The 13,357-nt window shown below is 43.3% G+C and overlaps 2 protein-coding genes across 2 annotated transcripts; both read right to left on the bottom strand.

Annotated features, from left to right (window-relative positions):
* Nucleotides 1-22: 22 nt before the first annotated feature.
* Nucleotides 23-3,414, bottom strand: LOC113034488 (circumsporozoite protein-like). The gene is made up of 3 exons (XM_026189031.1): nt 3,021-3,414; nt 996-1,346; nt 23-546 (listed from the first exon to the last, which is right to left on the bottom strand). Exons 1-3 carry the CDS (start codon nt 3,055-3,057, stop codon nt 497-499), a joined length of 438 nt encoding a protein of 145 aa, XP_026044816.1. The 5' UTR covers nt 3,058-3,414; the 3' UTR covers nt 23-496.
* A 7,111-nt stretch (nt 3,415-10,525) lies between these two features.
* Nucleotides 10,526-12,613, bottom strand: LOC113035356 (PE-PGRS family protein PE_PGRS33-like). The gene is made up of 3 exons (XM_026190890.1): nt 12,480-12,613; nt 11,084-11,275; nt 10,526-10,761 (listed from the first exon to the last, which is right to left on the bottom strand). Exons 1-3 carry the CDS (start codon nt 12,544-12,546, stop codon nt 10,727-10,729), a joined length of 294 nt encoding a protein of 97 aa, XP_026046675.1. The 5' UTR covers nt 12,547-12,613; the 3' UTR covers nt 10,526-10,726.
* Between the last annotated feature and the right edge of the window lie 744 nt (nt 12,614-13,357).

Raw genomic sequence — 13,357 nt, 5'->3', positions numbered from 1 at the left:
GAAGTAAATGGAAAAAAACACATTTTCATAAATTTATTTCTTTATTTAATTCTGTTTGTTATGACAGTATTTATTTCAGATTGCTTTTATTGATTTTCAATGATCATATATTGAACTATGTGTAAGATTTTTATTTTTCTTAAAATTAAAACTAATATATGTTTTAAAACATCCACCATGGAGTTTACGAGAAGCTTCTACGAGACAAAATACTGACAAACTGACCAAAAGAAGGAAAAGTCCCCTCCAGTAAAACATTTAAATTTATTCATTCATAACGTCTTTGCTGGTGCTATTATTATGATAAAGTTAAACACACTGACTGGTTATCTAAAAGCAGAAAACACGGTGAATAAAACACGGTGAATAATAGGCTGATAATGCATTAAAATCTTTAGTTCTGTGCAAAACTGTAGACCAGAGAAAAATGTGGGCGCTCTCGTCCTTCCGGATCTTCTCTGAGTGGTTGTGGGAGTCGGGTTTTCTTCCTTTTGCTTCAGTTCCCTTTCATTTCGTCTCCCAGCTCGAACAGATCATCCATCAGATCTGAGACAAACCAAGAAGACAGAGGATAGGTTACTAACTCTAAACAGATTATACGTGAGTCTGGGCTGCTGATACGTCAGTCGGAGGTTCACTAAAGACAACTTAAACCAGTGAGTGATGAAGGCGTAAAGTCATGACATACTTAAACCAAAAGATGCAACACGTGTGTGAATATATCTGCTTTGGATTTCTGGACTCATCCAGAATCCCAGTACCTAAAAACCCCTTTAACTTTTATCAAGGCTTCCTCTGAATGGCTGACTTCAGGAAGCCTGCTGAGGGGCAAAAACTGGTGCTTGCAGCGAGCACCCTGCCTGTAGCTGATTCTTTCTTTTGTCACTTCCTGACATGTTTTCTTTTAGCAACAACTTCCTGACTTTAAGCCTTCATGGCTTCATCTTCAGTGAGCGGACAGCTGAGCACCAACAGGAGGGTCTCTTTATCCCTACCTCTGTCTGTTGTGACTCCTTCCTGTCCTACAGGTCCAGCTGATCCTCCACTTCCTCCTGCACCTCCTCCCATCGTCGGTCCCACGCTCCCTCCTGCACCTCCTCCCATCGTCGGTCCCACGCTCCCTCCTGTAGTTCCCGCTAAATTCCCTTCGGGTACTGGTTTCTTGCCCCCACTATCATCTTTGTTGGGCACATTTGGGAGGGGCGCTCCTTTATCGTCTTTGTCCTTATTTTTGTTCTTGTTGCCTCCAAACATCGAGAAGATGCCGCCTCCTCCTCCTTTCTTCTCACCTTTGTTCTTGTTGGCTGAATTCAGAGCTCCCTTCACTGCCCCCTCCACCAAGCTACCTGCTCGGAAAAAACAAACACTTTAGGTTCAAAAACATCTTTTCTCGATCTCCACTGCCCCCCTTCTCTGCAGCTCAGGTTTCCAACACATTTTCCTCATTTAATGTTTTGAAGGCTCTGAGGAGAAACTCAGTAACGTTCCCAAAATTCACCCAGAGGTGAGATCCAACAGCTCTGTCTCAGACTCTGCAGGCCTCAGTAAAGGTTAAATTTCATGACAGCCATACTTGTCCATCAAATGTGGGTTGTTTGGAGGGCTGCAGGAGAAAGCCATATTCTTCTCTTTAACAGAACACGGCAGCAAAGCTGCTTCTGAACAAACAACACCAAACTGCAGATGTTTGACCGTCATGCACAGCAGCACGTTTGGAGGAAACAAACGCCTCAGAGCAGCTGTGAGCACCGTGGAGGAGGAATGATGATCTGAGTGCACCACGAGCTCCTCTCTACACCAAAGTATTCTTGAGTCAGCGTGAGGCCGTCTGTCTCACAGAAAGTTCGGACCAAACTGGTCATCAGCAGGACAAAGCTCTGAGCGCAGCTGCAAATCTGCGACAGCACGTCTGCATGGAGCTGCTGCAGAGCTCAGAGCTGAGCATGAATGAATGCTGCAAACCTGAATGAGCTGAAGCGACGCTGCAAAGAGGAACTGCTGCCCTTTAATGGACACAGCACATATGTTTACATAATGAAATGCAGCAGGGAGTCACATGTCTGTTTATCAGTTCGTCACCTTGGCGATCTCTCGCTGGACGACATTTTCTTCCTTTTTACAGCACCACCCTGTGCTGGTGCCGTTTGGTATCTAACATTACAGGACACAACAGAAACCATCACTGCAACTTAATGCTGCTGAATCAGGGGGCGGAGTCAGTTTGCTTTAGTTCCTATCAAATAAATGCTGACATGATGCAGTGCGTCACACTTTTGTTCTTCTGAGGCTGTATCGAGTCATTTTAGACCCGATAAAGACCAGATGACCTCACCTCCTCCTCCTCCTCATCTTCTGGTGGACACTCAGGAGTGCCCCAGGGCCTCACCTAAGAGGTGCCCGGGAGGTGCCCTCAGATGAACCCATGTTATGACGTGGACAAGTGGCGTCTCTACTCTGAGCCCCTCCCAAATGACTGACTCCTCACACAGACAGGTTTTTCTAGCAATTCCTCAGCTCTGACTCGTCCCTGACGAGGGGGGCGTGGGACTCACATCACAGTTACGATCAGTTAACAGGTCGGGTATGCATAATTAACAATCATTAATAAATGCTTAAACACAAGTTAACTTAATCTGAAAAGGGGAATATTAACTAAAACGGCAGCCTTCTCACCTGCACCAGGTAAAGTCAGGTAACCTGAACAAAAGGACGTAAAGATGAACAAAAACGAAAGAAAATATGAGCTGTTTTTTTTCTTGATACGCAGAATAAATCTGCCCTCTGCCTCTGAGCCTGCTTCTAACAACAAGCAACAAAACTGACCAAAGGAGCCAAAGAGGAGGTGAAGCCCGGCAGGAAGGAGCTGCTCTGACCCGTCTCGCCAACAACAAAGGCTGCGAAAATCTCAGGTTTTACTAATGAAACATCTTTTCCTCTTTACATGTCTGCAGTAGAAGAGTTTATGCCAGTTTCACTGTTTCGAATCAGACCATAAACGGATGCTTTGTTTTTTTACTCACCCGCTTTTTGGCCGGCTATCTGTGCGAGGTTGTCCATCTCTGCGGTGTTTCTGTCTCTGAGGCGCACTCAGGTGTGCTTTAAGTTCAGCTCTCAGGTGAGAGCGCGGCCGACGACGCCCATCAGGTGGCTCAGCTGAGGAATCAGGTGTGTCTGCAGAGCAGCCCGACCTGTTCCACCGGCTAATTCATCATTCACAGAAGTGCTCTCCTTTTCTGTACTGATGTTACTTCGTATGTTTCTGTGCATCGAACTAGTTCCAAAACATGAGCCAACACAAACCGCCCATCACTGAATGTGAGCTCAAAGTGCTGCCACGCTCTTCAGGCCACAGACACTTCACACTTTAAATAACAGTGTATGAACTGTTAAACTGTGACTCACCTGAAAACAAAAGCAAAATCAGTGAGTAAGTATTTCTATGATACGCTACTTTCTGTTTCTGCTTCTACTCTCAGCTACTGCTCTGATGCTCAGATGTTATTTGTAGTCTGTACCAGTGCACGTGCACAGTAGACAATGTGCACGTGCTCCCCTGTAAAATAACAAATCTGACCCTAGAATAAAACTAGTTCATGCATTTATTACCTCCAGGCTGGACGACTGTAATTCATTATTATCAGGAAGTCCTAAAAACTCACTGAAAAGCCTTCAGCTGATCCAAAATGCTGCAGCAAGAGTCCTGACAGGGACTAGAAAGAGAGAGCAGATTTCTCCTGTTTTGGCTTCCTGTTAAATCCAGAATTCAAAATCCTGCTCCTCACATACAAGGTCTTAAATAATCAGGCCCCATCTTATCTTAATGACCTTGTAGTACCATATCACCCTATTAGAGCACTTCGCTCTCGCTCTGCAGGCCTACTTGTTGTTCCTAGAGTATTTAAAAGTAGAATGGGAGGCAGAGCCTTCAGTTTTCAGGCCCCTCTTCTGTGGAACCAGCTTCCAGTTTGGATTCAGGAGACAGACACTATCTCTACTTTCAAGATTAGGCTTCAAACTGTCACGGTTCTGGGTCCGTTGGACCCAGTATTTTGAGTTTATTATGTTTTGGTTTATTTCTGCTTCATGGATTGTTTTCTTCTCGTAGTGATGATGATGATTATTATTAGTTTCTTGTTTCTGTTTATCCGTGCTTAAGGATTTGTTCTCAGTTATATCTCACGTTTAGTTTAGTTCAGATTCCATGTGTCATTCTGTCTGTCTCGCAGTGTAAAGTCTGCATGCTTGTTTAGTAATTCATGTTTCCTGTTTTATTGTGAAAGTCTTTATGTTAGTGTGTGCAGCTTAGCTCCCCCGTCTCGTTAGCCCTGATCTCTCCCAGCTGTGTCTCCCTCCTGTTGGCGATTCCCCCGTTACTACCCTGTGTATATAAGCCCTGTGTTTTCCCATGCTCAGTGTCGCGTCGTACCATCAGTTTTTGCCTGTGTGTTCTTGGTCTCAGTGTTCCGTCCTCACTTTATGTTTGTTTTCCTGCCCGCAATAAAGCTGAGGTTTTTTGAGTTACATTCCATTTTCCGAGTCCTGCATTTGAATCCTCATCTCTGCCTGCCTGCACACAGAGCCTTGACACAAACTTTCCTTTTTGCTAAAGCATATAGTTAGGGCTGGACCAGGTGACCCTGAATCCTCCCTTTGTTATGCTGCAATAGACGTAGGCTGCCGGGGATTCCCATGATGCATTGAGTTTTTCCTTTCCAGTCACCTTTCTCCCTCACTATGTATTAACAGACCTCTCTGCATTGAATCATATCTGTTATTAACCTCTGTCTCTCTTCCACAGCATGTCTTTATCCTGTCTTCCTTCTCTCACCCCAACCAATCACAGCAGATGGCCCCGCCCCTCCCTGAGCCTGGTTCTGCTGGAGGTTTCTTCCTGTTAAAAGGGAGTTTTTCCTTCCCACTGTCGCCAAAGTGCTGCTCATAGGGGGTCATATGATTGTTGGGTTTTTCTCTGTATGTACTATTGTAGGGTCTGCCTTACAATATATACATATATTACATATTTTATAATTATTTTTTTGTTATACATCTAATTTATGTATTCATGTATTACATATATTCACGACCCCCCATCAGGTCACAGAAAGGTCATTGATTGGTCACCTGTGTCACAGGTAGACTGTCATACCAAACCTGTGCAACGTTTCAGGTATTTTCTCCTCACATTTAGATCAGTTCATAGAAATGGATTATTTATGTGTGTGATGAGCTACCTCAGAGACTCTGTTTGACCAGAGTAATAATTCCACATAACTAATTTATTCATTTAATTTATTCAATATTAAAGGACAACCAAACCAGAAACAATAAATGAATGTATTTAAAGTCCATGTTCAAGCATTTTAGTTTTTATTACCCAACAATCATATGACCCCCTATGAGCAGCACTCTGGCAACAGTGGGAAGGAAAAACTCCCTTTTAACAGGAAGAAACCTCCGGCAGAACCAGGCTCAGGGAGGGGCGGGGCCATCTGCTGTGATTGGTTGGATTGATCCATGTTAATGCTGACAGCTCTAATAATAACAAATGATTAAATGCTGATTATTAGAGATAGGTTGATCATATTTAAGATCGAAGCATTAATTAATGGCAGGACTTCTTTGAGCAGTTTTGTAGGAATGGGGTCTAAAAGACACGTTGATGGTTTGGAGGAAGTAATTATTGAAGTTAACTCAGAAAGATCAATTGGAGAAAAAGAGTCTAACTTAACATCAATGTACTGAAAGTAGCTGTAGATAATATTACATCTGTGGGATGATTATTGGTCATTTTTCCTCTAATGGTTTGTGGCACGCCATTTCCTTTCCAGCTTACGAGTTATCTGCCTGAAGCTGTGCGTTTCTGAAAGACGGACAAAAAAGTGGATTTTTTTTTTAGTCTTTATTCAGGAGTGGGAGTTGATTCCTCGGGGGTCGGGATGTGCTTTACAGCTTCCTGTTTTAGTTTCCTTGAGATGTTTCTTCAGCCAATTCGAAAAGATCATCCAGCAAATCTGAGAAGAACCAAAAGTGAGACATTATGAACGAATCCATTCAGCGGCACAGCTTGTACACTTCCGAGGTTGCCATATACAAAGAGGCTTCAGTGTGACGGAGCGATGTGCAGTCCTGCTCCTCATACGTACCCCCATCGTTGGCAGAAGCACTTTGTGGTTTTTCTTCACCTTCTCCTTCCATCGCTGCTCCGCCACCACCGCCAGCTTCAGGGAGCGGCCCTTCAGTGAAGAGACCCTTGAATCCGGACTTCCGCTCCTTCTCATATTCGTCCTCTCTGTTGAAGAGTCCTCCTTTGTCTTCGCCCTTGTCCACCTCCTTCTTTTTGTCCTTGTCGCCTCCTGTCCGTGAGAAGATTCCTCCTCCACCTTTCTTCTTATTCTTGTCTTTGTCTTTGTTCCCTAAATGCAGAGCGCCCTTCACCGCACCCTCCACCGCATCTCCTGTACGAAAAGCACAAGTTTAAAATAATGGGTATACACGACGTTCTTTCCTGCACTTCCACTTCCTGTTCCTCTTCCTCAGTTTCCTTTATAGCCGCAGAATCAGGTGTTGTCCCACTGCGACTCGTATAAAGGCTTTATGGATGTTAAACCATGCCAGGTAACTGTTAATACTGATAATCAGTAATAATCACTCAGCTGAACCCAACGAGAGTAATTTTCCAACTATATTTTCCAGCTCCGGAGGCCATCTTTGAAAAGATGATCTCACTTGAACTTGTGAGATCACAGTGAGCATGTTTGCAATGTCACTGTGTATCGTACTGGTTTAGAAAGGTTGTCCAGTCTCGACTTTGTCATGTAAGCTGTAAAAGTATTTTTCACACATTGAAATCTGAGACAATGCTTGAACATGAAAATATCAAAACTATTAAAGATAAAAGAATTAAACTGTTATTTGTGTTTCTCTCCATCAAAGCGAATCAGGGTCTGTGATGTGTCTGAGCATTATGAAAAAAGCTGTCCTGTTGAGTCCAGTATTTGAGCGCACACTGAAAGAGTTGTTGTTACTGTTGTCTGTGCATCAGCTCAACTAAAAAAACTTAAGTTTGAGTTTCCACCTGACTGCAGCTCCGCCTGCTCCACCAATCAAAGCAGGAGCAGAAAAACGAATCAGCTTCACTTCTTTTCCATTTATCATTATTACTGTTTTTGCACTCACCCACTTTTTTCCCGACAATCCCGGCCAGTTTGTCCATGTCTGTGATTTTCTGTGTTGCTGTGAGGAGACGTTTCCCTTCTCAGGCAGGTGGAGGTGAGACTGGAGCCGGTGACACCTCTCAGGTGTGTTTGCAGACCAGCTCGACCTGTTCCACCTGCTGTGACCTCACAGAAATGTAAAACACAGAGTGTGGTTCTGACAGCTGAACTGCTGTTTGTTGTGCTGCGGTGATGGTTTTGTGCATTCGTTTGGAGCAGTGGTGTCCCAGCAGGACAAATCTAAAAGTAAAGCGCTGTCCTCTCCCCGTGTCCCCGTGTCCCACAGCGCTGTCACAGACATTTTACTCTTTTACTTTACAGCCTGTTGACTTTTTTTTGCCAGTGCTTCATTTTTCATTTACATTTTAATAACCCTGTAGATCCCAACGGTTAACCATTTCCCACACAGCTTGAGCCTTTTCAGCAGATTTCGTAGATATGTGGACATCCACACGTGATTGTGCTGCGTGTCATGTAAACACATGATTTATAGAATATGATGCATAAACAGAATATATGAAGTATTTAAAATGAGCTCAAAGTTCAACACCTGTAGCAGTCGGAATATTCTACTGCAGCATTAATATTTTTACCTTTAATATTTCAACATCATCGTTTATTTGTATAGCACTTTAAAAACACAGCAGGCAGACCAAAGTGCTGAACAACACAAATCAACACAACAAGCAAAATTAAACATACAATAAAACTGAGAAGAAAGGTGTCAGTTTCCTACAGAGTTAAAAGCCGGGAATAAAAATAGGTTTTCAATCTGGATTTAAAGACCTGCACTGATGACGCTTGTCTAATATGGAGGGGAAGCATCGGAGCTGCAATTGAGAACCCTCGTTCTCCTGAGTTTTGGCTGCGACATAGGTACCGACAGCAACAGCTGCTCAGCTGAACGCCACGAGCGAGCAGGAACATGACAGGAGCCGGTGTCACCGGCCTGGGTCTGAAGGATCCAGGGATTTTGAATAAGCATGTGTATTTTTGGTGCTGCTGCCCTTTGTTTCCATGTGTTTGTGTATAGGTGTGTGTGTGGGTGTGACAGAGCACCGGTTCTTCAGGCCTGGTGGGTGTGTCTGCCAGGTGCCAGGTTTAACAGTGTGCGCTGTAGCGCTTTTTGTCCGGTCACTAGCGCCACAGCGTGAAAACTTTAAAATTGACCCAGAAATGTCGCTCCGTTGTTTTGTACATTTTTCATTCTCGAGGAGCTGGAAAAACTTTATCGTTGTCACCGGCATGTTTGGTACCTTAGACTCATCAGAGACAATCACATCCAGGTAAAATAATTTTATTTAATCTACACGCATTTAGGAATTACTTAGCTAATTCAATGGATAATTTCAGTAGGCCGGGTAGGCCACTCACTTCTGTATGGAAAGCGTAGAGCTGCCACCCAGGCAAAAGAAAAATACAAGTGTATCACGTTATAACGTGAAAGGTTTATTGTTCTAACAAGATACTTTTCCTGTTTGAACAACATAATATCACGTTATTACAATATAAATATTATATTGTACAAACAGGAAAAGTATCTTGTTAGAACAATAAACCTTTCACGTTATAACGTGATACACTTGTATTTTTCTTTTGCCTGGGTGGCAGCTCTACGCTTCCGCACTTCTGGCCTACCCGGCCTTTGAAGGACCCGTCCTACGTGGACCAGGTGGGTCGGGTCCTTTGAAGCATGCTGCCCCTGAATTTGGAGAGCATTAGGCTACGCAAAAAGGTCACAAAGCTGAAAACAGGCTTATTTTAGAGTTCACAAAAAAGCTTGTTTACACAGATGAAGTCTATAACATTTAAGTCTTTTCACAGCGTATTAGTATATTTTACTTAAGCTTAATAATCTGAATAATGCTTTGATCTCTTCAACTAATTGGAATTTATATTGGCGCTTTATATCGTACAGAAGATCGTACAATAATAGAAAGGAGAGGAAATTAGGACAGGAGGTCTAAGGCCTCTGTCCTAATTAGTTATTACAGCAGTGAGCTTGAACTCTGTGTCTAATACTGAGCTTCAGTAAAGATTCAAGCTGCAGTTATTTATATTTCCTCACCTTAAATCTTCACTCAAAGACAAGTAAGTATCTTTGACAGTGTATATACAGATGTGTTATATATAAGAGACAAATATTGTTCTTTTAATATGTTGGCATCACTAAATTTGGCTCAGTGCTTACATATATGTGTAAAAAGCAAATGTAGGAGCTGTGATAACTGTGTCTGATAGAATGAAGAGTCGACTGATATATGAAATATTCCTTTATTGGGTGAGAAAATCAGACCATGTCATAACTGCTTTAACCAATTCACACTACAGCCTGGGTTTGCCTCTTATCTGTATTTAATTTTAATAACTGTACAGTACTCTGTTTTTGGTAACTATGGTCTTTGATGTAAATATTAAAAAAAAAAGTGTATGTTTCTGTTCTGTGTCCTGTTTGTTTGTATATTTGTTTTTATTGCTGTTGTTACAACCAAATCTCCCCCTGTGGGACAATTAAAGGATTATTCTTTAAGTCACACAGAATAGATATCAGAGCCTTAAACAGGCTGACGTCTGCTAAATGGGTCAAACTGGGCAGAAAGTCTACAAACACATAACATCCTTATAGAATATGATGTAACACTATAGATCAACTTAGCTCAGAATATATAAAGCATATAAACAATTACAGCAATATGATGCAACAAACACAGCAGCTACTGATCCAAAATACTCAAAGCTTCATAGAACTGAAACCAACATTTATTTTAGCTCCATTCTGCTGCTGATACAGACTTTAGGTTTCTGAACATTAAACTTGTTGCTGCCTTTCATAGTGTGTAACTTGAAGGCCCTGAGTACTCTGAGTACTTTCTCCCACACTGGAAACACTGGGATGATCACATTATGTGAACATTACCTAATAAGACTGATTCAGGACAGACAATTAGTTATGTTAAACTTTCCTAGCAGTCCTTCACAAACAGGGAACAGTCTGTCTATTCTCTCCATCTGTCAGCTGCTGCTGGCTCTTCCTCCTCCTCTTCCTCACACACTGCTGAGTTTGTCCTGGTGGATCATCAGGGCTGCAAAGCCTCACAGATGATGTGCAGCAGTGGGTCCCTCAGTCTATACACCTGAGCCATCCTTCAAATCCGGGGAAATGAAGGACGCATTTATCGGCCGCATTTGGAGCAGCCTTCGTCATGTCGCTGTGACGTAATCGGCCTACAGATGCGGCCTCAGGAGGATGCAGACCCTGATTTGGGACACTGCTTAAATCTGACTAAACAAATAAAGCAGGAAGTAATGCACACTGGTGACAAAGCTCTTTTAATTGTGCCTGTTTATTAAGGCAAACAATATAATGATAATAATCATAAAACAATCAGACGGAAGAATTTGAATTTTCTGCTGAACATGAAGTGAAAGAAGATAAAACACAGCAAACATGATATGATGTAGTCATCTCAGGAGGCTGCAGGTGGAGGTTTGATGGGGCTGAAGGAGGTTTTCTATTTAAATAACCCGCCAACGACGTTCCCCAGACCTGAGAGAGAAACGAGAAATTAATATCAGACAAACACAGATGGAGCCGTCTCTGAAGCTGCAGTTCCTCCCACGTCCAGCAGAGGCAGCAGCGAGTCGACTCCCACACACTGACCTCTGTGGATATTTTCCTCTTTCATAACACCTGTACAGGTTTGATTTTTTTGGATGATAACGTGACAGGGTGCCATCAAATTCAAAATGAAATCATATCAAATTTAAATATTTGGTCTAAATCAGCTTTCTGCTTTCATCCTGCACGATGCCAAGTCACATGTAAACACAAAATGTTTAAAAATGCTGCTCCATTAGGCAGCGCTCACCTCCTCCACCTCCTCCACCTCCCTGACCCTCGTTTTTGTTTCCACCGTCGAATGACAGCACGTCATCGATGTTGAGACCTCCTCCTCCTCCTCCTCCTCCTTCCTTCTTCTTCTCACCCTCCTGGCCACCCTTCTGCCCCTTCTGTGCGTATGCACTCATGCCCTTCTTCACTGCACCCTCCACCACCTTACCTGCACAACAAACAGCGTTTAGGCATCCTCACCTGAAGGGCTCTCACCATCACATTTATATGTACTGATTATTACTGCTTATTTCTACTTTCAGCGTGAGCTATTTCATCTGTACTTGGCCATCTGCAACCTGCCGACACAGCTCCACAGCCACAGATGGAAGAAAGGTCAGGGAAGGCAGAGGGAAGAAACAGGAGCCACGGCCGCTGAAAGGTGAACCGTGTCTGTGCGTGTAGTGCTGCTAGTTTGTGGTGACCCTACTTTTGGAGACATGCTGAGCAGCTAGGTTGGAGCTGGTGGCCTCAGCTCGCTCTCTAAAGCTTCTGGCCTCACGTTAGCGTTGCTGTGGAAGGGTACGCGTGGACCAGTTTCCTCTTTTTGTGTGTGCAGTACCTGATGGGCGGTGTGGGCGTGCGTGACGTGGGCGTGTACCTGCTGTGCTTCGTGTCTGCTCCCTGAGCTTCAGCGGCTGAGTTTGCAGAACAGGCTGAACAACGACGGCCGAGTGCGATAATTACACTTACTTTGCATTGACGTTTCTATGACAACATGATTGATTGCACTGTAAACAAGGCCGCCCTCACCGACACGGCCGTGTGGAAATTCCTGTCAGTTTCACGCAGGAATGTGGACGGACAAACCGGGGAACTGTCGGTGTTGGTGTTTGCATCGATGTTGTTGCACACCTCATCTTCTCAACAAAGTCCAAAAATTACGTTAAATATTTAAATTTTTTTTACTGCAGGCTGAAAATGAAATGACTGCTCATTCATAAAGTCTGTGATTTAGTATCAGACAGTGTTATCGCTTCCTGGTTGTGAGTCTGAACTAAAGTGTGAGTGCTCAGTCAGCTGATCGCCACACAACATTTTATCCATTTTTCTGTTTTTGCTTAAAGAGCAAAAGGATTTTAAAAAGCGTGGACAGTTTAGATAACCACAGAAAAAGTAAGATAATCATAATCATGATAATAGAATGAAACATCAAAATAAACAGAGGTCGTAAGTTTACATTTCTAATGAAGAGATTCAACTCAACTGTTATGACCTAATTAAAAATCTTTCATTTTAGCTTCATACTTTGAACCTTTTGAAGGAAACTCTCTGAGGTTTGAAGCTGTTGCAGACAGCAGAATAAAAACTCTTCTCTTCTTTGAAATAATATTTAAAGCTGATGAAATCTGAGAGATTTTCCTCAAACTCACCGGCTTGCTGTCCCAAAGCACGCGCAATCCCATCATTTCCCCCGGGTTTGCCACCGAAGTCTGCCATGACTGCTGCCGCCCGGAGTGTGTTTGTGGATGCTGAAGCATCTGTCTTATACAGGAGGGTGCGCTCGTCCCCTCAGGTGACGGGATACGAGCGCCCCTCCCGCCCTGCTGAGGTGAGGCTGCCGCACAGGGCTGACCTGTCACACAGGTTTGAGGCCAGGCGGCAGCATCATTTATCTATTATATTATGTATACAGTGTCAGCTCACGACAACTGCTGTTGTGGTTGGTTACTTCAGACTTTTAATAAAAGACCTGCTCAAACAGGAACGGTAATTTGAGAAGATGGCAGCACTGAGGTGGAATACACCTGTGATGGTGGGAGTCCAACAGGTGACTGAACAGTTTCCTCTAGATGAGAGACGAGTGCAAACCTCGCTCATAAATCATTTGTAGACTATGAATGTGAGCAAAACAGCATGAGTCAAGTCAAGTTGGCTTTATTGTCACTTCAACCATGTACAGTTAGTACACAGTGAAGCGAAACAACGTTCCTCCGGGACCAAGGTGCTACATGCAACATAAATTAACAGAAAACACTAAACTAGCTAACTAAGAGGCCTAGTTAGCTGGCTAGCAGAGGCAAGACAGACTGGCCTAACATAAATGAACAAAAACTATCTAACTATCTAAGGAAGACTTTTTTTTGTTAAGAGACAGCAAAGTGCACGTGCAAATGTGCAAACAAGAGCAACAAAGTGACAGTGTGACAAAAAAACACAACGTAACATAATAATAAGGTTTTGTAGGTGAAATGCAGAGATCTGTTTGGGCTCTTCTGCCTGACAGGTGGCAGGTGTGCTCCCTGAGACC

The sequence above is a fragment of the Astatotilapia calliptera genome, chromosome 13 (genome assembly GCF_900246225.1).
Source record: "Astatotilapia calliptera chromosome 13, fAstCal1.2, whole genome shotgun sequence".
In the NCBI taxonomy this organism is placed as follows: domain Eukaryota; kingdom Metazoa; phylum Chordata; class Actinopteri; order Cichliformes; family Cichlidae; genus Astatotilapia; species Astatotilapia calliptera.
This window is presented reverse-complemented; position numbering and strand designations above follow the sequence as displayed.